This window comes from Xiphophorus hellerii, chromosome 2 (assembly GCF_003331165.1).
Source record: "Xiphophorus hellerii strain 12219 chromosome 2, Xiphophorus_hellerii-4.1, whole genome shotgun sequence".
NCBI lineage: Eukaryota > Metazoa > Chordata > Actinopteri > Cyprinodontiformes > Poeciliidae > Xiphophorus > Xiphophorus hellerii.
The window spans coordinates 3003156-3027445 of record NC_045673.1 but is presented as its reverse complement, the minus strand read 5'-3'; the positions used below and the strand labels follow the sequence as shown (position 1 = coordinate 3027445).

General features: G+C 38.7%; 1 protein-coding gene across 2 annotated transcripts in view; it reads right to left on the bottom strand.

Moving 5' to 3' along the window:
• Window positions 1-18615, bottom strand: part of LOC116730937 (guanine nucleotide-binding protein G(o) subunit alpha) — a 109559-nt gene extending 90944 nt beyond the window's left edge. Inside the window, exons 1-2 of one of the 2 annotated variants that reach the window (XM_032580520.1) lie at window positions 17935-18615; window positions 17277-17319 (exon numbers count right to left, since the gene is read on the bottom strand). In XM_032580520.1, coding sequence (XP_032436411.1) covers window positions 17277-17319; window positions 17935-18052 — 161 coding nt within the window. In that variant the 5' untranslated portion in view covers window positions 18053-18615. The remainder of the gene's footprint in view (window positions 1-17276; window positions 17320-17934) is intronic. The other variant, XM_032580512.1, reaches the window with a different exon arrangement.
• Between the last annotated feature and the right edge of the window lie 5675 nt (window positions 18616-24290).

The window sequence follows — 24290 nt, the reverse complement described above, 5'->3', positions numbered from 1 at the left end:
AATATATCCGTTTGATAAAGCACATCATTACTAAAATATCTGATTGCTCCAGCTCTAGATTTAACAGTGGGATGAAGAGTCAGAGTAGTTGAGGTTGAGGACACTTCAGATGAAAAACACTTTTATCCAAAATAAACTGGGTTGGAGGTCAAGAGCTGAGACTGACTGAAAAAACAGCAAGGAGAGGAATTATTTCTAAAATTACACTTTTAATTTGTTACAAAAATCTAAAAACATTTAATAAAGCCTTTATTAATTCCCCTTATTGCTGATTTTATAAGACAAATAAAAACATGGCTCTGGTTGAACTATAATGAATTGTTAACTAAGTATATACCAAGTGTGAACTTGCATTTTTTTTATGCTAATGTAATATTCAGCCAGTTGGACAGAGTTTTACCTCGGACACTAATGATGTTGTCCAAAATGGTAAAGGAAAAGAGTGATGGCAAAAAGGAGAAATTAAAATAAGCATATATGGCAACTGATATTTTCATTGCAATATTTACCAATATTGTTGGCAGTGCAAAATATTCTAATATTGTGCAGCCAATCTGAATAACTCTCAAATACAGCAAAAACAATACTTGCAACATTCAAGACAAGAAGTAAGATCAGTGATGGTATATTGTCAACAAGATGGCGGACATTATGTCAACTATCATACATTCCTGCATTTTCTCCATTTTGCAATATATATTGCAGGGTTAGAAAAAAATCACAATATTAGTTTTTTCCACTATCATGCAGCTGTAGAAGATACACTCATGTTATACTGATGGAAAATGTCACCTTCTGTTGGTTCAGCTCTTTGGTTTGAACCTACAGATGTTTCATTTGTTGTCTTAATTCTCATTAAGACTGATGAAGAGTTAATTCTACACCAAATAAACTCCGTCAGTGCTGGATAAAAAAAAAAATCAATAACAACATGTATGATCAATATCAATATATAACTGTCTATAAGTCAGATCCAGAACAGCACAGCATTCTGGGGAATTTAGGCAGATGAAAGACTTTAGCTCCTCAACCTATAATATATATTAGTGGGATCAACTAACTCACCCACTCTTTGGTTACCTAGCAACTCACAAACTATTTGGTTACCTAGCAACTCACTCACTCTTTGGTTACCTAGCAACTCACTCACTCTTTGGTTACCTAGCAACTCACTCACTCTTTGGTTACCCAGCAACAACCTGTTGAGTAACATGCGCAGCAGCAGTTTAAAGTTTTGCCACAGTGTCTCATAACTGCTTAAAAATAATAAACATAAACATGCAGTAAAACTAAGGATAAAACAGGAAAGGTTCCTCCTGCCAGTTTGGGAGTTTTTCAGATATTTAAAACAAAAAACTAATCATTAATTATCGATATCAACTAATATGAAACCCTTATGTTTTGATACGTTTTTCAGCAATACTCTCCAGCTCTTTTAACACTTTTAACTATGTTAACTGTGTTAAAAGTGATCCATTTGCAGCTGATCCAGTTCAAACTGTTTAGACTGTTTATCACCATCATTCTCAATAATTGATTCTAATATTGAAATCTGTGACACAAAGCTCAGATTTTTATGCAGCAACAGATAAAAAGCATATAAATATCTGTGAAACTGTACAAATGTAAAGAGTAAGTCGGTGTGTAGGTAACAGTTTTGTTCACCTCTCACATGCTTTAACCTAAATATGGCTGCCGTGTGTCGTATGTAGCGAGGCTAGCGTTCCCCAGGTGGCAGCGCACACAGGAGTCTCATATCTTGCGGCTCTGACAGGGAGGAGTCCTCTGGCTCCAGCTTTGGTCATCTGCTGATGAAGAGCCAGGGGAGCCAATCTGCTGCGGCTGCTTCAGCAGGGCTGTTAGAAGCTGCACATGCTTGCATGTAAAGCCAGGCAGACAGCAGAGCAGAATAATTACAGCTCAGGATTACATCTAGGGAGACCTCATTAAATCCGTCTGCCATCATCTTTCTGTTCCTCTGTCACCTGGTATCTCTATCTGCCTCTCTCCTCTGCCAACTCGCCTTTCATCCCTCCGTCATGCATCCTCCTCTTCCTCTCTGTGAAGATTTCAACACTGCACTCTGTTTCCCTCTGTGTCAGTTCCCTTTCCTCGCGGTACTATTGTCTTTCAACCTTCCCAACTCCTCGGTCCTAATTATTTCCGCTTTTTTAACTCCTCTCCTCCTGTTCCACTTCATTTTTCATCCTTGAAGAAGTAGGGGAGGAGGATATAATGATCTGAGCTGGAGGATTGGAAAATGTTGACATGAATCTTCTATAAGCTCTTAATGACTTTAATGTTTACCATCCTAGTATTACAGAATTTATATAGTTAGCAAAACTAAAGTTACTGTTAAAACTGTAATTAGTCATGGTGCTTATTTTTAAAAAAAAATTGTTTTTTTATCATCCATAAAGGCAACGTCTTGACAGAAAAGCAAAAAATCTTACCAAGTGTTTTTTGTGTAGTTTCTATTACAAATGTTTTAATATAATTAAAATTAGACAAAATAAGCTTGCAAGTAACTTTCCAGCAAGATAAAGTAAATTCCTTTAAGTCATTTATTTCACTTATAACAATGTTACAAGTAAAATAAACTGCCAGTGGAACTATTACTTTGTTTTTAAATCAATATTAAGGAACTGCTGAACTAGTTTCTATATCTTGCTGAAAAGTTACTTATAAGTTAGTTTTGTCTTATTTCAAGTATCCTAAGATATTTGCATTAGAAACTAGACATACATGGGAAGATTCTGTGTTTCAGCAGAATCCAGTGAAAGTAAGTCAGGGAAGAAGACCAAGTATAACATGGCTGGACTTTTAAAAGACTTTCTGTCCTCACTGTGTGCAGAGGGAAACTACACTAACTTATCAAACTGCTGATGTATCTATAGTTTGTATTTCGATGCATATTTTATATGGTCTTATATATCTTTGAGTGAACCTACTTGCTTTGGTTGCCTGTCACTTTATGGCACCAGAATTTCCCCAATGAGGGATAATAAATGAATTTCTGTTCTTTTCTTTTTTCAACAATAGGGTCTGTAGAGAGCATTGCACTAAATAAAACAATGACCTTTAATTTTAAGCATATTTTTTAGAAGTTAATAGTCAAGTTCTCTCCTCCCAATAGGCATCAAGAATCTCCTCTGAGACTCTTTCTCTAACGCTCCCGTCAGGTAAATCAGAAAAGGTGAGTGAATCGATTGTAAACATTTATAAAACTGTCTTGTTTTAAAAGTTTTTCTTCTAAAGAAGGTATCCGATGGATGATACTGAAAAAGAATCAGAGAAAACACAGGTTGCAATTTGCTGAAAGTGGTGCAAAAAGTAGGTATGGACTGAACTCCGAACACCGCACAGCATTCTGGGGGATGTAGGCAGAGGAAAGACTTTAGCTACTCAAACACTCACAGCCATCTAAGCAAGGTTGGTGGTGGTATCAATTAACTCAATGGCTCTTTGGTTACCTAGCAACTCACTCACTCGCTGGTTACCTAGCAACAACCTGTTGACTAACTTGTGCAGCAGTAGTTAAGGTTTCCCCACCGCGGCTCATAAAAAGTAAAAAACAACACTGTGGAGTGAAAGGAGAAAATGAGTACAACAGATGAAGAGAAAACTGGATAAAACAGAAAAGACCATGGCATGAAGTCAGGTATTTAAAACCAAAATTTAATCAATAATTATTAATACTGACTGATATCAAATCCTAGTATAATATCACCCCTAATTTTAGATATGATGTACGAAAAAACCTGCAAATAGATGAATTTTTAATGAATAATCAGACTTTTCTTTAACGGTTAAAAAAAATCCAGGAATAAGTGAGGAATAAGTGAATCCTTTCAGAGTAGCCACTAAGGCTAACGTGTTAGCATGTGGGCTGTATAGGAGGAAGCTGCAGACCAATGCATGGACATGGAGAACATGCAAACTACACAGAAATGTCCCGGATGATACTCAAGTCCAGAATGTTCTGTGAGGTAAAAACTGTTCCACCGTGTAGTGTGGCCCTGTTAATATATTTACAATGAAAAAACTTAAAATAAGCATTATTAGTATGTGCTGAATGAATATGGCCTCATTTTGCCAGCTTTTGTTCTGCTTTCTGCAGCCTTTAGAAAACATTCCTCCTAAATTCTTGCTGTACCCTAAACATCCAAGATACCAACAAATCTGACTTTATCTGCATCTTTTTTCTGTTTCTCTTCCAAGGCAGCAGAGATGAGACTTAAAGGAGACTCTGTCCTATTATGTGTTCACTCAGATTCCCTATCAAAGCAGGTTAGGGGAATTTGCTTTGCTCAAATCAAATCCCGACTTTATTCACACAGCATGATCCGATAAAATCAGGCAAAAAAAAAGGCTGGGTCTGTGCAGAAATTCAGAACATTTTTACATGTATATTAAAAATTAATTAGAAGCAGGAGCCTTTCTAAAAAATCATAAAAACCAAGCTATGCTGGAGTCTGCATACTGAATGCAAAGAAAGAAAGGGAAGTGTCTGCAGCAAATTCAGTTTATCTGCCAGCTGCACACTGCATAGTTTGGCTTTATCTCAAATATCCGATTCTAACTGTGCTTTTTAATATCCCTCTAACAGTTTTCGCATCATATGCTCCACACAGATCCTATTATTTCTGAAGTCCTGCAAACAAACAAATGTCCTGCAGTTTCTGCTGGCAGAACGCTACAAAGAAACACGCAGCGTAAATATGTCAGCCAAGAAAAATCCGATCGGACTGAAAGGAGAATGCCCTCTGGAGGTTTTTACTGAGTGATTACCAAACAGTGACGGTGACATAAAGGAACACTTCTGCATTTTCAATAGTCAGTAAAATTACAGGAAGTGGCTGCTCCAGGAAATGTTGATATGATCAGCATTACAGCCAGCATCATGTGCTTTGTTGGAGGTGCTTTGAATGACTCGAAGATCGGCTATCCAGATGGGGAGTGATTGGGGTAATGAGACGGAGGGAGGGGAAAAACAGGGACACAGCTTTAATCAGATCACCTCAGAGCTAATGTCAAAATTTAATTATTCACATTTCCTGTCCTCTCATGATTCAATATTAATAAATTACTTGGAAGGAAATGAGCAGAAACCAGTCTTTAGACACGACATTCCAGCGATCGCTTTAGAATCACTATAAAACAAGAAATTTATTGAAATTATTCCCCGTCTTTTGTTTGGATTCTTAGAAAATCTCTAATCAGGATGAATCTGATCTTCATAATAAAGGCACATCCTGGTCTTCTAAAGCTGCTGTGCCCAACCTGCAGTAAACCTTGCAGTGGTTCCTGCCCAAGCTTTTATTTTTCAAAACCAGAGGAAAAATTCTCAAGAGAAAGATTTTAATTGCTTTAACCAACCCAGGCTCTTAAAAACTCACTGAATCACTCGTTTACACCACAAAACAGAGAGCCTCACCAAGTGTTCCTCTCTAGTTTCTGCTGCAAATATTTAAGACAAAACTAACTTACAAGTAACTGTTCAACAAGATATAGGAGTGTATTTTAAGTCAATTATTCCTCCCAATCACAATAAAGGGAAAAATGTCCATCAATCAGGGAATTACCAACATAAAGTACGGCACAACTGTAAAGAGGGGGGAAAATATGGTTTTCAAATTGTTTTAACATAAAAATCACAAAAGTGTGGCATGCAATTGTTTTTAGCAGTGTACAATCAGTTTTCCTTGCAATTGCAGCTGCAAGTCTCTTTAGATATCTCTACCAGCTTTGCAGATACATTTTTGTCCGTCCACAGGTGGAGTCAATGTGCAAATTAAGTTACTTCTGAAGGCAAACTGGATTTTAATTTGGAGCTCTAGGGTGAAGGGGGATTTATCCAAATGCACACCACACTTCTCATGTTTTTATCTAGAAAACATAAAAAAAAAAAAAAACTAGTTTGTGTTAGTCTATCACATAAAATCTTCAAAAAATATATTGATGCTTCTGGTTGTAACAGGACAAAAGCTTTTGTATGTTTGTACATTCCTCAATGGCTTGTAACTTTTTATTACATTTTTTTGTTAACTTTTTGTATCATTTTCCACTTACAGCTAATGAAAATATGACATTTAAAATTGGCTGTCGTTGTACATACATTTTTTTTGAAGGGAGACCAAGTACTCAAAGATTTTAGCTAATCGTGTTCGACTGTGGTTCAGACCCCTGCAAATACCAGGCCATACATTTTTTAAAGAAATATCAAGAAATCCAGTCTCCGTCATGCAACTGAACATAAAGTGCCTTTAAGACTGCCTAATGCACAGTACAGCTTAAATGTACTGGTACTTCTGTTCTGACTGAGGTGTGATCCAAACCTCCCTTCCTGCAGCTACAAACCGAGCCACAGCCACCGTCAGCTGACTTCAGATCAGATCAGCTGAGTTGGGTCACAGTAAAAGGATTCCTTTGTCTTTCAGCTCTCTGAACCAACATCAAATCTGCCAAATAGGTCTGACACAGAAATAAACACTCACAGTCACACCAACACATGAACAGAAGCACAGAGAGAAGACGGAGCACACACACTCCCAAAAGTGTGTAATGGCGTACATACACACCAACCTACCACACGTTGGTGCAACAAAGGAGCTTTGTTTTTCATAAGAAGCACTGATTAGAGCACAGACCACACACACAGGCATCGTGCTGAGCAGACACAAACAGAGCCAGAGATGGTTTACAGTGAAAACAGACTAAAAAATGAAACAGAGTGGACAGAGGAACAGTAGATATAATATTCATGCAGCTCAGGTCCCAGTAAAAACGTTCTCAGGAGTCTCTGTCCCCTCCGTCAAGCTCACCACAGTAAAATACTAAGTGTATTTTTCCAGTATGAGGAATTAATTATCTATAATCGGTGAGTTTTAAAATAACAAGCTTTGGTGTCAATGTACATTGTACTTTACTTCATTAGTTCAAAGTCTTTTGGTTGACAAGAACTACTTTGTGTTATTTGGCTATGTATAAACCTGATTGAACAAAAATCACATGTGAGCCTCAGGGCTCTGGTCTCTAATCACTTTTTATTCATTACAAACCTCACCTCTCAAGTCTGATCATAGCAGATTACTAGTCTCTTTGAGAATACTTATATTGACGACACGCAACTTTATATTTCCGTATCACTACAAAAAAGAAATCACATGTGAGGCTCCTCGGGGCTCCAGTTTCGGGTCACTCTTTGTTCCTTTCAAAGCCCCCACCTCTCAAGTTTCATCATGGCTTATTATTGGTCTCTTTTAGAATATTTATACTGATGACAGACAGCTTTATATTACCATATCACCACATGCCCACAGTCCATTACAGTCACTGAGGAAGTGTGTTTATTATATCAACAAGTGGATGAATCAGAATTTTCTCCAGTCACACATGGAAAAAAAATTGTCCCAAAATCATACAGTTAAAAAGGAAAAAAAGCAACCACATAAAGTCTAAGTCAAAAAAATTTGCCAGAATTAAGTTGTTTTTTTAAATCTAAACAGGGCAGCCAATCACATCACTGCAATACTGAGCAGATTAATAGATACCTTTAGCCAATGATTTACAAGGATAAGGTTGATAGAGTGACTCAGAACAGGCAATCCAGTAAATTGCCTGTTCTGAATTAGTGCCCAACACAAGCACTCCCTCTGTTTTCTGACTCATCTCTGGAAAAGGAGGCTAATAATTATCGCCGATTCCAGTCTGGAGTCCAGGAGCAGAGCGCCCTTTGCTCCCGGTCCTATCAGCCCTCTTTGGCACCTTCTCCAGCTTGCTTAATAAGTGAGAACATGTTCTTTCACCCGCCGGCCTCTCTTAGCTCAGAACGTCTCTAGTTCCTCTTTTTTCCCCCCCTGCCAGCCTCTTTCACACTTCCACATCACTTCACCAGAATCTGAAAGAAAAAAAAATCAATTTTCCTGTCCTACTCTCCCCCTTTTTACGATCATATCACTCCTCTGTCTTCATCCCTGCATCTGTCGCTACTCCAAACTTCGAGGAGAGAATAATACAGCAGAACTTTACTTGTTTTAATCCACCTCTGTGCTCTAAACATTTATTTTCTTTCATTAAATTCTCCCTTTCTCTCCCTCCAGCTATATCCGCCCCCTTTGCCACTCAGCATGAAAACCACCACCTTTTTCTCCTCCATGTTCCCCCTCCTTCCCTCGTTTTATTCTCCTGTTCCGAGGCTTAAACCTAATTATCTCCTGCTGTAGGGAGAAAAGCCGCACACACACGGTGGGAACAGCCTGTGGGAAGCTGCGCAGCCGCGAGGGACGGACAGCGTTTGTTCTCCCTTCGGCCGATCGCCTCCAATCATGTCAGCGAGGCCCAAACACACGGAGAGAGAAAGACGCAGAAAAAAGAAAAAGGGGCTTAATTTGACATCTTTACTTAGATCATAAGGCAAGATGGGGCAAAGGTTTGTGGTTTTCACTGCTGAGAAAGTCTAATCAAAATAATTAGATGAATGTACGTCACTGCTGGTTAACTTTATTATTAAGTGAGTTTATTAAGCAGCTGTCTTTAATCAGCCTGGAGAAGTCTCAGGCTTCCTCTGAAATAATTCATACACTCCAAGTAACATCAGTTTTACAAATTCCATCTCCTTTAAACAAAGTCCTTTAAACTCTGTTCAAACTGAACTATAGCCTGCAACAGCCATGTCAAAGTTAGACTTAGACTTAGACTGACTTTATTATCATTTTGCATGCACAGGGTGTATACAGAACGAAATTTCGTTGCATACGGCTCAGGACAATGTTTTGAGGTTCCAATGTCTCCATGACTCTTCATAAGCTGAGAAAGTTTTAGCACTAACATTAGTTTCTTTGAGCAGAAAAGACTTGGAACAATTTCCCTCAAAAGCAAATGTTTGGTGTGTGTATGTGTCTGATATGTTTTAGATGAAAACTGTTGCTGTCTGAAACATATTTTACTGTTTCAGGCTGGTGGTGTCTGTGTAATGGTATGGGAGATCAATTATTATTATTATAATTATTGATCAAAACCAAAGAAGTCGACAATGTCCATCCTTTGGGTGCTGATCTTTTAATGGCTACTTCCAGCAGGACAATGCACCATGTCACAAAGCAGACATCTTAAAACTTTTATAAAAATGAGTCCCTCTGCAGTCAGATCTCAGTCCAACAGAGCGCCTTTGTAATGTAGGGAAACAGGAAGTCCACATATGTGCAGCTGACAAATCTGCAACAACTTTGTCCAAATGGACCAAAACCTTTAGAGGAATGTTCCGCACTCCTTCTTGAATCTTTTTATGACAAATGAAAGCAGTTCTGAAAGCTAACATGCATTAAAAAGCCAAAACAAGTTTGCAATACTCCGAATTTGGGGCTTTTCATGCACATTTATTGGAATCCCAACCTCAATAAACAAATGAAAAATAATAATCCTACTCATTACCTACCATCGGCTACAAGGATGTAAATGATTGACAGATTTCTGCTGGGACAACTTCCGATTTTTTTTTTTCCAGTAAACAAATACTGGTGCATATTTAGTTGAAATGTTCCCAACAATCCAAGCATTTAGAAGTCATTAGCTGGAGAGGACACATCCCCTACTGCAGCCATTCCAGGACTATAAACTGTGTTTATGGTATGACATCCTCTGTTTATATTGCTTTATGTGGGTTGAAGACAGTTAATGATTGAAAGAGGAGCTGCCTTTGGGTTTTAATAAACAGAAAAAGAGGTCATGGATGACTCTTGTGACGACCAGAAGAAACCAAAGAGGAAAAAGAACAAGAAGATGTACGAAATGAGGTGATGCCTTTTCATGAACATCTCATGAACTCTGCAGACTGACAATCATTTCATGTTTTCACCAGCCAGCATCCAAAGAATTAAGTGAATTCAGTTAAATGTATGGGTGGTGCTCTTCATAAGGGCTTGGTAATGACATTAGCTCCACTAATTCAATTATGTTTTTCCATGCATCTCTCTTTTGCAGCCATCAGCCCGACCCTTTGACTTTTGCAACTACATTTTTTTTAAAAAATATAAATTCAGGACCAAACAGCTGCTTTGTGACATTTACCAAAATTGCCGCTCGAAACATCTGGTGACATTTGATGGTCGTCCATTCAGCTTCAAATGTTCAGTCTGAGTTCCCTCCAGCAGCCGAAATAAACAGTTTATCTGTGATGTCACTGATCAAAACAGCTGCAAATAAGAATCAGCTTCCATATAAACATAACCTTATTATCAACTCTTCTTCATATTGCTGAGTTTTAGCCATTATATTTGCCAAATTGTTTTTTCAATCTTAACTCCATAATTGTTGGCAGTATATTGGAGATTTTTAGACTTTCCTTTTTTGGTTGAAGCTTTGCGTGTTAGGACAATGACTTCCTCTGGTTTTGGAGGCTATGCAGCTAAAGGATTTCATGCATTTTACTTTTGGACAGTGACTATGATTTGTAACCGTGCCAACAAGGTACTGTTTCCAACTGGGAGCAGCTGATTAACATCTGAAAAGCTAAAATAATACCTGAACTATGACTCCAAATCAAAAACGTAGTTGGAAATGAGGCTTCATGGAAGCTTTCAAACCACACAGAAAGTCTTCAGTCAGAGGCCGCTTCTGATTCGTTGCAGGACTGACTGTTACAGGAGATCGTTTTGTTCTCTTCTAACAACTTAGAACAACTTACATTTTTTTAAAAAAGATTTCCAACTGTTATTTTCTCCAAGGTCTGATCCCCAACACCAGAAAAACATTTTAAACTACTTAGCACCAGTTTAACTAGGCTAGGTCCACTTACTAATATCGAGATTTACCAAATTTAAAAAATTGTTCTGGTATCAAAACCACTAAAACATATAGTCCTAAAGTGTAAAGTTCTTTAAATAAGACACTAACAAAGTAGTGGGGGATAAAGTTTCTGTGTCTGTGTGAAACAGAGAAACACAGAGCTGCCCTGCCCAGTTTGCTGCTGTGCTCTGCTGGCTGGAAGACGCCTCTTTTCATGTGGTTACAAAAAAAACACGTTTGGCTGTTTCGAAATCTAGTCTGCCGCCAAAATCAAGAGGGTCGTGGTGTGGAAACTAAACTGACTGACATCACTGAAGCACTGAGCAAAAGCCAATGTGTTGCAGCTCTTTTCACTGATTTGTTGAAAGCATTTGACGCTGCACACAATGCTGAAACAGAGACTCGACAGTATTGGGTTTTCTGGTTGACTAGTGTGATAATGATCGTTCTTGTGAAAACAGCGCGTGCAGGCAGATGGTTTCACTTCCAAGTCTCTTAATGTCAGAATCAAACCCTGGTTCATCGTCAACTATAAATACATAAACTTCAAAAGTAATACAATTAAAGATAAAGGGAACAGCATGTGTACGTATGGACAGCCAATTCTGCTTTTTAAGTATTTTCATATAAAGAAAACAAAAACTCATTACTAATGGTGTCCCTCAGGACTCAGTATTAGAACCACTTCTATTTGTAATGTTACAGTTCAGCATCTACACCCAGTCTGGCTCTGGCTTTAATCTATAAGGATAATTTGGCTCACCTGTATTCAAATCTTCAGAGACTCACTCATCAAAACAGTTGCCGTGGTAATAGTGTTCAATTACAAGATCTTGTTGTCTGAACCAAGCGTCCGTATAGAGCTGGGAACAGTTTGGGGGAACAAAAATCCTAAAAATTAACAAAATGGTGCCCTTGATCTTTTTTTTTTTACGTTTAACACTTACATTTTTTAATTTATGAATGAATTAACTGTATTAATATAACTATTGTCAATTATTTTCTTTATTTAGTGCATTCCAAATATATGATGCCTATCAGAAGAATTAAATATTTTTTAAGACCAAATTGAGTTTTATATTGTGATCAATCCTGCCAGCTAATGAGGCAGACTTTCAAAGAAATCCTTAAATCTTCTGGACAAGTGAAGCAGGAATAATTCATCTCTGTATTTCCTGATGCTCTTCCTCCAGTGTCTGGAGTTTCATCAGACAGAGCCAGCCCCTGCAGCTCGGGATTTAAAGTTACAATATAAACATTTCAGACCAGAATTAGAAAGAACTGCAAAAACTAGCATTTCTTCCAATCGTCGTGGCTGCACCTGAAAATGGCTTCCTCACTTCTGCTCGTTTGCTCTTATTAATCTAGTCTCCTCAGCACACACACACACACACACACGCACACACACTGATCGCTGCTGGAGAGGTCAGTTTGGCAGCTTGGTGGTGAGAAAGCCATTGAACACGTCTGAACACACACAGGCTCCAAACACAGATGGTGTTTCCTGCTTGCAGATTGGCTGTTCACACATGACCCGGTCCCTTTGGTCACTCGTCCAATTATCACGTCTCTGACAGATCATGTGTCCAAACACAGACGCAGCCGCATCATCCATATGCACCTGCAGAAAACCTCCACATCTCTGAAGTTCAGCTTTAGAGTTGGTCACTGTGTGATGAGATGATGGCAGCTCTTCCTATTGAGAATCGTCTTATTAAGCAAGATCTGTACAGCATTTAAAGCATCCATTCATCCATTTTCTGTAGTAATTGGTGCTGGCTAGTCTGAAGGAGCTGAGTGGGGGAGTCGTAGCAGAAGGCTTCTCTGTGAAGCTTACAAACTGCAGCTCTGATGAGTAGCTGCGTCTCAAAGGCAGAGCTAGGTCCAATCAGGCGTTTTGCACAGCTGAATGGTTGCCATGGAGATTAAAGGATTTCTCAAATATGCATGAAATAATCTAAACAACACTCTAGGTTGTTTAGATTATGTTATTCAATATTTTTGATGATTGAATAACATCATAACATGATGTAAAGCTCAAAAAAGTTTATTTCACATAATAACGGCCCTTTAATAAGCTACTGTGATCCTGAGAGGATCGTCTCGTTAAACATGAATCTGTACAGAGTCAACATCAGCTCACAGCTAAAAGCATTTAAGAATCTATTACATAAAATCATAATCAACTCCGCTAAAACCAACTTGATGGACACGGTTTTTGTAGGGTGGTAATGCTCTACTCACATCCACTCACTGGGATCAGACACACAGCTGTGTGTCACAGCCGTTAAATTTAAATGTTACCGTTAAATTTAAATCTAATCCACTGACGTGGGTGGCTTCTTCACACACACACACACACGCACACACACACCCACACACACACACACACACACACACACACACACACACTGCCAAGGTGCTGAGAATAATGGCATAATTCCCCATCAATAATGGTAATGTCTTCCCTCTCAAGCACCTATGATTAAATATCGTTGAGAGAAAAAAAATTTAATTTAGACGTAAGTAAATGAAAAAAACAAATCAAACCATTAATCAAGTTTTTTCAGCCAACTTCCTTTTATCTCAATTTCCAGCTGTTATGAATTGATGCTTTGAAACTTAATAATATAATCAGCCTGTTAGATGGAGTCTCACTGCAGTAGATGCCCACAGTTTACACTCTGGACAGTGTCCAAGAGGTTAAAGGTCAAAAAACCATTAGAAACAAACAAAAATAAACATTAGTTCCTCTAACACTTAAGCACTACACCAACACGCTAACTAACAGAAGCTAATACTGAAGAGCTAACTTCATTTGAAATTATGTCTGTCCTTGAAAGACAACAAACCTAAAGCACCAATTTAAGTTTGACATTGTTATTTGCATGTTCTATAATACTTATTGTATTTATGTTTATATCTGATACATCTGTTTCAGCAGCTAAATGTGCATCTGGCTTTTAGCAGAAACTCCAGTAAACCCCGTTGGTTTATTATGGGATTACTGGACTGATAGCTATGAAAACACAGGGAAAGGAAAAACATGTCACAGATGTAGGAAGATCTCTGCTAAGTAGCAAAGGTGAGTCCCAACAGAAGCATCATTAAGTACATCATGATACCATAGGAGACATAATTACCAGGCAGCTTTAATGAAGCCACTCAAGCAGATGAAGGTTCAGTGTCTGCAGGAGGAAACCAGCAGCACTGGGGTTGGATTTTAAATCAGAACTGACCCCGGATCAGTGAGGAAAAATCCAGTTATTACAGATTCAGTCAGAGAAAACCTGAGCAGCCAGAAAAAGAAACAGGTTTTTATTTCCAAGCAAGTAGTTCCCAAAAGTCCAAACCTGTTCTGACTCAGATTGGATCTGGATTTCTTTCTTATGACTTTAATAACATCGAATGAAAAGAATTCCCCGGATTTACCCTCAGTGTAGTTTGGTTTTGTTATCTGTATGCTCCACGAACCAACAAACTGGAGGTGGCGTCTGACTTGGCAGTGGCTGTTTTCAGCACTTTGCATCTTTTTTTGGCATAAGCTCCATTTCTGAGCTGTTAGCTTGTCATGATACAGCATCAGTTTTCAGTCAGAGGCTTCTTCAGACTGGTTGTAAGCCTGACTGCTACAGGAAATCCTTCCCACAACATCACTACTCAAAACGACTATTTGAAGATACTTGGATGATTTCAGTTACAACAATATTTAGTTTCCCTTTTGGATCAGCAAATATTTTTTTTGTTTAAATCCTAAAATTTAGAGAAAGTAGTTTAGGTACCATGATGATGGAAGTTAAAAGAAAGTTAATATATTTGTTTCAGTTAATATATCTATTGCAATATTCAGCAATATACTAATGTCACATATTAATAATATTGTATCACCCTCGCTGACATAAACTAAATTATTCCTTTTGGTGAAATGTGATTTGTCTAAAGGTTTTCCATCATTGTCTAACAAAAATCTAAATACAAAAGGATAGAATGTTAAACTCAAGTTGTTATGTGGCTAAAAAGAATAAAATCTGTCAATTAAATGGAAATCAGAGAAAAAAGCACATCATATATCCTGGAAAATATAAGGCACAATGTCTAGAAAAAAAACATCTGAAAAAGACAAATTTAACGCAGAAATTCCTGATTTGTTAAAGGAAGGAGCCTAACAACTAAGAAAGAAAATTATAATCAAACCTCAAGCAGACCAAGAGGAACAATAAGATCATCGGTTCTGAAGAAATAAAGAGCAAAGAGGTTTGCACTTATATCCGCTAAAAGACGAAGTTGGATTCTTCTTCTGTCCTTTGACAGACCAGCACATGATCGCCACCTATGAGGCTGCAGAAAAGCTGCAATTATAATAATGCAATACATCAGACACTACTAATCTAAATCAACCTAGATCTCATTTCCTTTAGAAAACAACATGTAAGCCTCATCTGAACCATTTTCCTCTGCTAACTTACACCATGTCAGCAAATGTGTTTAGGTTTATTCTGCAGAACCGGTCCGGATAATCAGTTTGCTAAACACGGAGGGAAGCTGGGGCTTCCTTCTTCTTCTAAGCTGCAGAGCATGAAAACTGCAGCTCTGTCAAAATTCGCAACATTTTTAAACTGCAACCAAACTGCAGGAAGGTTAGCAACTGTTCCTCTGCGCCTGCGGACCAATCAGGAGGCAGCATTCAGAGGAGGAAGTGGAGGAAAGTCACAGGACCTCAGAGCAGGAGACCTGGATCCACAAGTTCTTCAGGGCAGCTTTCTCTCTGGACTCCATCTTCTCTTTAGCTCACTGAAATCTTTCAGTTATTCATCAGAGATGTGCTTCAAACACAAAGCAAAAGCCTCTGTTTCTTTTTAAATTTAGCAACACCAGCAAGCCCTGTAAACCAGCAGCATGTGACACTGGAATGAAGATCTGAAAACCTTCAGAGGCTGAACACATCATGCATGTTGGGAAACAAACAACTACTGTAGTGCTGAATAAATATGTTCACACACAATAAACCTGTTCACATTTTGCCACAACACAGGAACAGACTTTGATGTTTTTGATGGGTTTGAACTGATAAATTGGCCCCGATTTCCTTAATTTTGGGAGAGAATCTGTTCTCATGAAAAACATTAGAAATAATCGGGTCTATGTTGAAGAATTCAACACCACTGTTGAAAGTCACACTTGCAATTAGGGCTGAACCTAACAACTACCAGAGTAATTGATTATTCTACTGATTCATCAGGTAAAAAGAAATTGGCACATTCTGCAGATTTTTTTATTTAACTATTCAAGCCTTCATATACAGTATTTAAATTACATTAAGAGATGCAAATAAACAATTAAATTCCTTTTTAGAAAGTTAACATTTTATAGCCTTAAATGCAAACACAGCATTCCTTTAGTTTACATTTGATCATTTGTAGCAAAGGATGAATCTGCTGCTAAAAACTATTTCTAACATCAACATGTGAATAGCTTGGCCATTTCTACTGGACTTAGCATCAATTCAGTGTAGGGCTGATTTGTTGACTTTATTATTATTATTATTATTATTATTATTATTATTATGATTATTATTAATTGGATAACAAAAGGTGTCTAAACGGAGGTTGTTGGGTTTTTTTAAATAAAGAATTTGAACCAGATGAAGCTAAAACTTTCCCACCTGAGGCATTCAGGATAGAACATATTTACAGATGAAAGGTCTCTTTTGCATCTTAATGCCAAATATATACATTTTTGATACAGTTTTGGCTCTTTTACTGCTTGAATTGTGTAACTCTTTCAGAAAATAGCATTTTTGAGTCTGTATACTCCAGTTAAGAATTAATCAAATACTAAATACTAAACTGATTAATCCTTTCAGCTCTACTTTCAATTGGCTGCAAGAAACACACTAGATCTAACACTTGAATACAAATGCACACAACCATTTCCCTGCCACTTTACTATTATGTCCCAATAAGTCCCAATAAACTCTGTTAAAGCTTGTGGTTGCAAATTTATTAAATGTGGAAAAATTCATGCGGCATGAATACTTTTGTACGCCACTGGGTTTGCTTTACTGAACATTTCATCCACCAAGACAAGACAAGAGGCAGCGGAAAAGGAAGAAAGCTCTGCAGAAAGACAAAACAGCCGTTGAAATGGCAAAACCAGTTTGCAGTAGTAAAAAAACTGGAGGCTTAGCACAGCAGTGACAACACCCTGCTGCCTCCAGCAGCTGATCCCCCCCACTGAGCTTTTTCTGGGGTTTATCGATCAAACCAACTGCATTTCTGCATATCCACACCAGAGCATGTGCCGCTCACAGCTCCGTGGATCTGGGTCAGTTTGAGCAGGTTGATACGGATGGACCTGCAGATTCACTGAAGACGCTACTGTACATTTTACATTCACGGGTTAAAAAAAAAAAACAGAAGGAGGCAAAGTGGGAGAGGAAGGATGAGGAGAACCTTTACAGAGTTACTGGACCGTGATTATGGAGGACTTACTTCATTTGTTTGACGATGGTGCTTTTCCCTGACTCTCCAGCCCCTGAGGGAGAAAGACAGAAGAAATCAGTGTAAACAGTGTGTGTGTGCGGGTGGGTGTGTGTGTGCGTGTGATAGACAGAGGGGAGGCAGAGGAGGGAGTGGGAGGAACAGAGAAAGAAATGGGAGCTTGAGCTGAGCAGCAGGGGGTGCAGATAAAAAGGATGGAGAAAGTGGGAGCACCTTTTCTCCTCATTTTCTTCCTCCACTCTCCATCTTGTGACTTAGTTTGACAAACAGATTAAATCCTCAAAGGTTGTGCTCAATTAAAGGAATCAATGATGAGCAAACCCTGCTGCTGCAACCTGCCATTTTTTTCATCTGCAGCTCTCACCTCTCTGTAGCTTTTTGGAACATTTTACCACCTGCCACACCTTTTCCATTATTTAAACCCCCTCATTTATTAAATGTGACCCAAAAAAATTTGGTTGTATTTTAGAAAAAATGACAATTCATGACGCCCTTGAATTCAATTCTCATTTTTCCCCTTTTCTCTGAGGCGTCGTGTTTCTGCTGTAATTTTACTCCCCTGGTTCCCTCCATCACCGCCACACCTTCCGCCGCCCAGGCTGGCCCGCTCCCCGGCCCCCGGGCCCCGCTCCCCGGCCCCCGGCCTTACCGAGCAGCAGCAGTTTGACATCTTTGGCCGCAGTCAGCCCGTCCTCCTTCAGGTTCTTCTCGATGGCTTTGCTCCGGTCCAGAGCCGCCCTCTCCTCTGCGCTCAGCGTACATCCCATGGTTAGAGAACACAGCTTGATGGCGTTACCGGTACCAGGATCCACGCAACGAAACCGCACCAGACCAGCGGGTTTATATCAAAGAGGAGGGGGGAAAATCTAATCTGACTGCAGATCCTTTGAATTGTGAATATTTCCACCTTTTCTGAGCTCTGCCTTCGATCCCCTGGTTCTCTCTGGGCAGATCCCTCTCTCTCAAGCCGGGCACAGACGCTCCGTTAGCGCATTAAATCGGCGATCCTGTCGGTGTGATCCAAAAGAAAGAAAGCGAGCACGGTGGAGCCACCGCAGCTGGCTTCGTGTCCGTTTTCGTGGCGTTCTCCTGACGGTGGAAACCTCCGTCCCTTCGGGTCTCCTCGGCGCTGGTTCGGCTGGTTACTGGGCGGCGGCGGGCTGCGCTCGCATCGCTTGGTGCTTCTTCCTGCGGCTGGCGCACAGCGGACCGTTTCCTCCGTTCGGCTCCTCCGGGGCGCGCTGCGGGGACTCGCTGTGTAGCTCTGCTGCCTCCCGGTAGATCCGGTCAGGGCTCGATCTCTCCTCCGTTAGTTCCTTCGTTCACTTGCGGCTTGCTGACGTCACAGCAGTAACAGTTAGTGCGGGAGAGCGTCCAGCCGCTCCCAGTGGCGCAGCCTGGCGGTGCGAAGTGAAACAGGTGCATCTAAATGAATTAGAGCAACAAAGAAATGTTATTGTACTTATGTAAATAAATGTTAATTTGCATTAAAAATTCAGTTAAAAAGTGAAACATTTTGTGTATTTGTCTGTTTTTGTCTTGTAGCAAAAACATAAAATTCAGTTTGTCTAACAACGTAAACATGACAAGATGAATTAATTTATTTTTCCTGAAGAATGTGTGTTTTACTTTCCTAAACTGCTGACTTGACAGTTGGCCAACAAAAAGCAAGTTAGCCACAAAAGGTCACTCTCGGACAGTTTAGTGGAAGGAAAAAGTCTGCTAGATAAAGGGATGACTGCAGTCATGACCAATTGTGAAATTGAAACAAAGCCCATTTAGGAGTTTGGGAAACATTTGCAAACCACGATTGTTCTCTTTTCATTTCAAACTAAATGTAACTTTTTATTTGGAAAATTAAGGTCACAGGATCACAGACTGTAAGTGAGTGAGCTCCGGTGGGAGATTCCAACCTCCAGTCCAAAGTCATCATTCTGATGATTATGGCTTTCAGCTAATGTAAACCCAAAAATCAGAACATAAAATCAGACCAACAGAAGAACAAATATTGCTGTCAAATATGGTGGTCACTCCTTTACATCCAGGTGTAACATTACAAGTGTGTAATGGAAGCGCAGTCCATTCCTGCACAAAGAAATGATGAAATAGTGGTACTGCAATGACCCTCTTATCAGCTACAGTATGTGTCAATAATCAAGTCATCTTCTTGAAATCATTTGTTTCCCAGGAGTCCAACTGAATCTTAAAGTGGTCTTCCTGTAGTCATTCTTTCAGCTTAAATTTTTTAAAGGCAACCATACAAGTGATTCACCAGCAGAGACAAAGGTTTATAAATAATCTGTTCAAAGAAAAGCAAAAGCTGAAAAACTATTAATGGAGTCAAAAATAGCTGAATAAAAATGGATTCAAATATCCTTCAATGGATGATTAACTGTTTCAGTCATCAAGGTCGCCTTCAGAAACAGTTTCTCTGCTGCAGTTTTTTGCCTGCAACGTGTTAATCCAACTCAATTTCTCCAGTATTCTATGTTTAAAGACACAGAACACTGCTTATAAAGGTTTTAGATTTTCACTTCGAACTGATAATAGCATCTCTATACATTTAAGTAAAATATTTTTTGTGCTAAGTTACAATATTCAGAAATGTTACAGGTGATGAAAAGTGACATGTTCTAATATTTGATAGCACTGATTAATGACTCAGAAACAGGACACTAAAAAACATCCTCTAAAACAAAGATCATTAATTGAGTGAAAAACTGAAGAATTGTTTCACAAGACCACTTTAACACTGTGGTCTTGTGAATATAAAGGATTTCAAAATATAAAGGAACAGGAAGTGACTGAAAGGTCTTGAACTGTGTTGAAAATAAAAAAAACTCATGTCAAAATATATTTTTCTCAGAAAAGGGAATGTTCTGTATTTTCCCACCAACAGTAAGCAGCTTTACATGTGTGCATGCATACAGTATAACTTCACTGTATAAAATAAATAGCCCATTTTCTTCAAGCAGTCATGGAAAATGAGAGTTTTCACATTAAAACTTAATAAAAATGAAGATCTAAAACAAAAAAATGAGGCCAAAATTAAGTTTGTGTGTGAATCCTACATCCTTGCAGCTCCTGCAGGATTTAAGTATAAAAGTAGCAGCCAGTTGATGCTAATCACAGGCCTTTTGTAGCTAATCACCATTAATGTCTCTATAAAAGCAGCCATTCTGGTTGTGTAAGAGGAATGTGTTAACGTCATGCTACAGTCGAAAGTCGAAGTAGTGCTCCTGAGATCTGAGAATCAAGCAATTTTCATCATTCAGAAACACTACTCACAAGTAGAAATGTTTAAAGCTGCAGTAGGTAACTTTTACAAATATGTTTTTTAATTAAGTTTCAAGTTCAAGTTTATTTCTACAGCATATTTCAACAATAAGGCAGTTCAAAGTGTCTTACATCATAAAAACAAAGTCATAGAACACACAGTCAGCAATTGAAGCATTACATTTTGTCAAGTGCCATCGTTACTCATCAGAATAAATGTATGTATTTGACAGAATAAAATGAGACAAATAATCAGTGAAAAAATCCAATTCCTCTTCTTTCTCCATGTAAATCAAATTCCTCTTTTTTCTCCATGTAGTCCTACTGCCGTCTGCAGAAATACACAGCTTGGTCAGAAACAACCAATCAGAGCCAGGAGGAGGCGGGTCTTGGTACTGTCAGTCATGGCATGGATGCTCAGGCTAGTTAGCATAGTTATCGATGATGGTGGATAAACAGTTTTTATGTAACGGTAAGTTGTTTCCATGCTATTTGGACAGTGAGTAGCGCATACCGGAGCAGATTGACAGCACTAAGAACTTCCTCCTGGCTCCTGGTTATTTTTAACCAGGAGTGATGTATTTCTGCAGATGGCAGTAGGACCACAAGGAGCTTCATTTTTTTTCACAACAAATTCACCCCCAGATCAGAGTGTGAAATGTTGAAGTTCATATCAGGACAATTAGAAAAAAGACTCAATAAGTGTGGCTGTTTAGAACAAGAGAGAATATGGTTACATGTTTTAGGTGTTTGGGCCTACATCTGAATGAAGTTGGTTCATGATGCACTGCACCATGTTAGCAAAAAGCAAGCGCAGCAGATCAGCACAAACTGCTCACACCAACTTTCAGGCATGGTGGGGGGAGGTGCTGTGCAACCACAAGACCTGGGCACCTCGCAGCCACAGAGGGGACCAGGAACTCCTAGCATACTGAACTGTTGTAAAGACAAATCTGAAAAAATCTGACTGACAGCTACAAGACGGGCCAAACTGGGTCACCAAAGCAAAGAAGCAGTGCTGCAGGTGGCAGAGTGAAGGGAAACTCCAAGTCTGACCGGCATGAACGATTACTTCAAATGACTTGCTACTGAATTATGGGGTGTACTTAGTTTTCACATACATACAGTTTACTTTCTAGTTTGGTTTCATCTTTGTGTAAATATGTGCAGTGTGAAATCTGTTGTGTGTTTTTGCAGCCTTGAGATTAGATTGGACCAATCTTATAATCCAGTAAAGAACAGAGATAAATAAAACCTTAACAGGTGAGTGAACTTTTCTTTTATCACTTCTAGTGGAAGAGATCAATATCCAATAAAATATCATCTATAATAGAATAAACCCACCTTTAGGCAACAGTTAGTTGAGCAAGTCATCAGGAAATGTTAAAATTCAAGAAAATATTAATTTTAACAGTATAGCAGATAATTAAGTTACAAGTTTTAATGTATACACGAGGCTAGCATAAAGTTTGTTTCGATTTTCTGTTAGATGTGAACTCTCTCAGCAGACTGTGGTTTCTGTTATAGAAGCAACACAATACACAAGCACACACGCACAGAGCGAGAGAGAGGCAGACAAGACATAGTGATGTGACGCAAGACTTTGTGGGAAAGTGTAAGAACTAGAAGATTACCTCAAACTGCGTGAGGTGGGACCCACTGACTGGCAACGAGAAACGGAGGAAGCTGAAACCGAATTCTGCAACACAATACATGTGAAATATGCGCTGACAGCAGTTTCTTCTTTCACTTCACTCTGTTCAGGCCTGAAGACTGGTCCACAAAATCATTCTTAGACAATAACATTTTAGTCTGCTCAGTTCTGCCTATTTCAGATTGACCTGTTTTAGGCCCTTGTCACTTTAAATCCAAATGAGCTGCTGCTGGCCACGCCCCAACACAAAGTTTACACTCCCATATGAAAATGGCTGCAAACAAATGCACAATTATACAACTGTCCATCTTTGAAAAGCATTAGTAGAGCCTCCTGCACAACCAACAAAGATGCAGCAAGTGGTTTCTGGATGGTAAGTCAACAACAAAATACTTGATTTTTTCCAGAAGCCATTGTACAGCGCAGTGAATTTGCATAATAGGTTCCCTTTAAGCCTCAATTTTGTTTCACAAAAGCAGTAGCACATACGCTCCAATGGTGATGTATCCTGTGTAGCTAGCCTACTTCAACAGGCTAACAGCTAGGTGGAGCTAGCCTTACCTGGTCAGTCAACGGTAACAGCTATTAGAAAAGTGTTTTATCAGTAAGTCAGTTTTCTATTCTGTCTGTTTTATAAGCCTATACATTAAAATACAACTGATTATTCTTGGCATTCAGACAGGTACAATTATTATTTTAACATAATGATGTTAGAATATATAAATCTTAGTTGTTAGTGTTCTGATGTTGTTCTAAGTGTGACTGAAAAGACGCTTACATGAGTTGAGGGGATTAGAAAACTAACAGACATTTATAAATCCGGTTGGATCTGATCTGAACAGATAATCAAGTGCAGATATTAAAGACAGTTTTCTGTAGGAAACCTGCATTTTCTTTGTCTGATATGAAAGACTCGTCTGACTGAGATTAAGATTTTAATGAACAACTTGTCACATAACACAAAATATTCCATTTTATAATAATGTCAGACTATGTCAGTGAGGGTAAATGGATCCACCCTCACCAAACAAAGCGAAAAAGCAGTGGGTTTTTTCTAAGAAAAATTGCTCAGATTTTTATCAACACCTACTTGTTCTTTTCTGAGGAAGAGCTCAGAGGCTTTGTGACTATGAAAAACACAGAGTGTAGGAAGAGGACTAACTGAAGGTGTCAGGATGTAATTTACACTTTTCAGTCTGTAGCTTTCAAATACAAACAAGAAGAGAAGGAAAATCACAGGGAGCAAAAGAGGAAGGAAGGGATCGAGACAGATCAAGACAAAAGCAAAAACTTAATTACTTAATCAACAAACCAGAGGAAACTAAACAGAAACAGCCGATGCCAAACCAAATTTATGTTTTTCAAGAGCATTGAATAGGAATCAGCTTACAACCAAACCATGTTGAGGTCTGCCAGCGCCGACTCATCACAAAGGAAAGGCTTGTATTTAACCCTTTCATTCATAGTGGTCACTACAGTGGACAGCTATCTAAAAGACATTTTCTTGTGCTTCTTGTGGATTTTTATGTTATAAATGCACACAGACCACTGAAGTGGACACTAATGAGTCATAAAATACACTATTAACTACTGACCATCAGCTGCAAATGCAAGAAATTATTTTTGTTAAATCCAATATGGCCGACAGACAACAAAGCATGCCAGCCGACTCTGTCCCTCCTTCTACTGTAGACGGTAAAACAAATATTGTGACATCAGATAACCCCTAAAGAACAATACTTCTGATGTATTTTTCAAATAACCACTTTGTATTTGGAGAAAATTACAATTGATCACATAAAAAAAAATAAAACAAAAAATTATTTTTTTTACAAAACAATTTTTCATACCTTTTTGCCTTAAGAAATTTTTAAAAAATTGCAAAAAAAACCCTGACACAAAGGATCATAATTCATGCATGAAAGAGTTAACTTTCTGCAATATCAACATAACCTGGAACACCAGAATACAGCACAAAGCAATTCTTTTTCTTTCTTGGCCAGGGTTTCTGTAATATCAGCAGAAAAATCAAGAAAAATTGGTTTGATTCAGCTGTTGATAAAACCACTAAACTG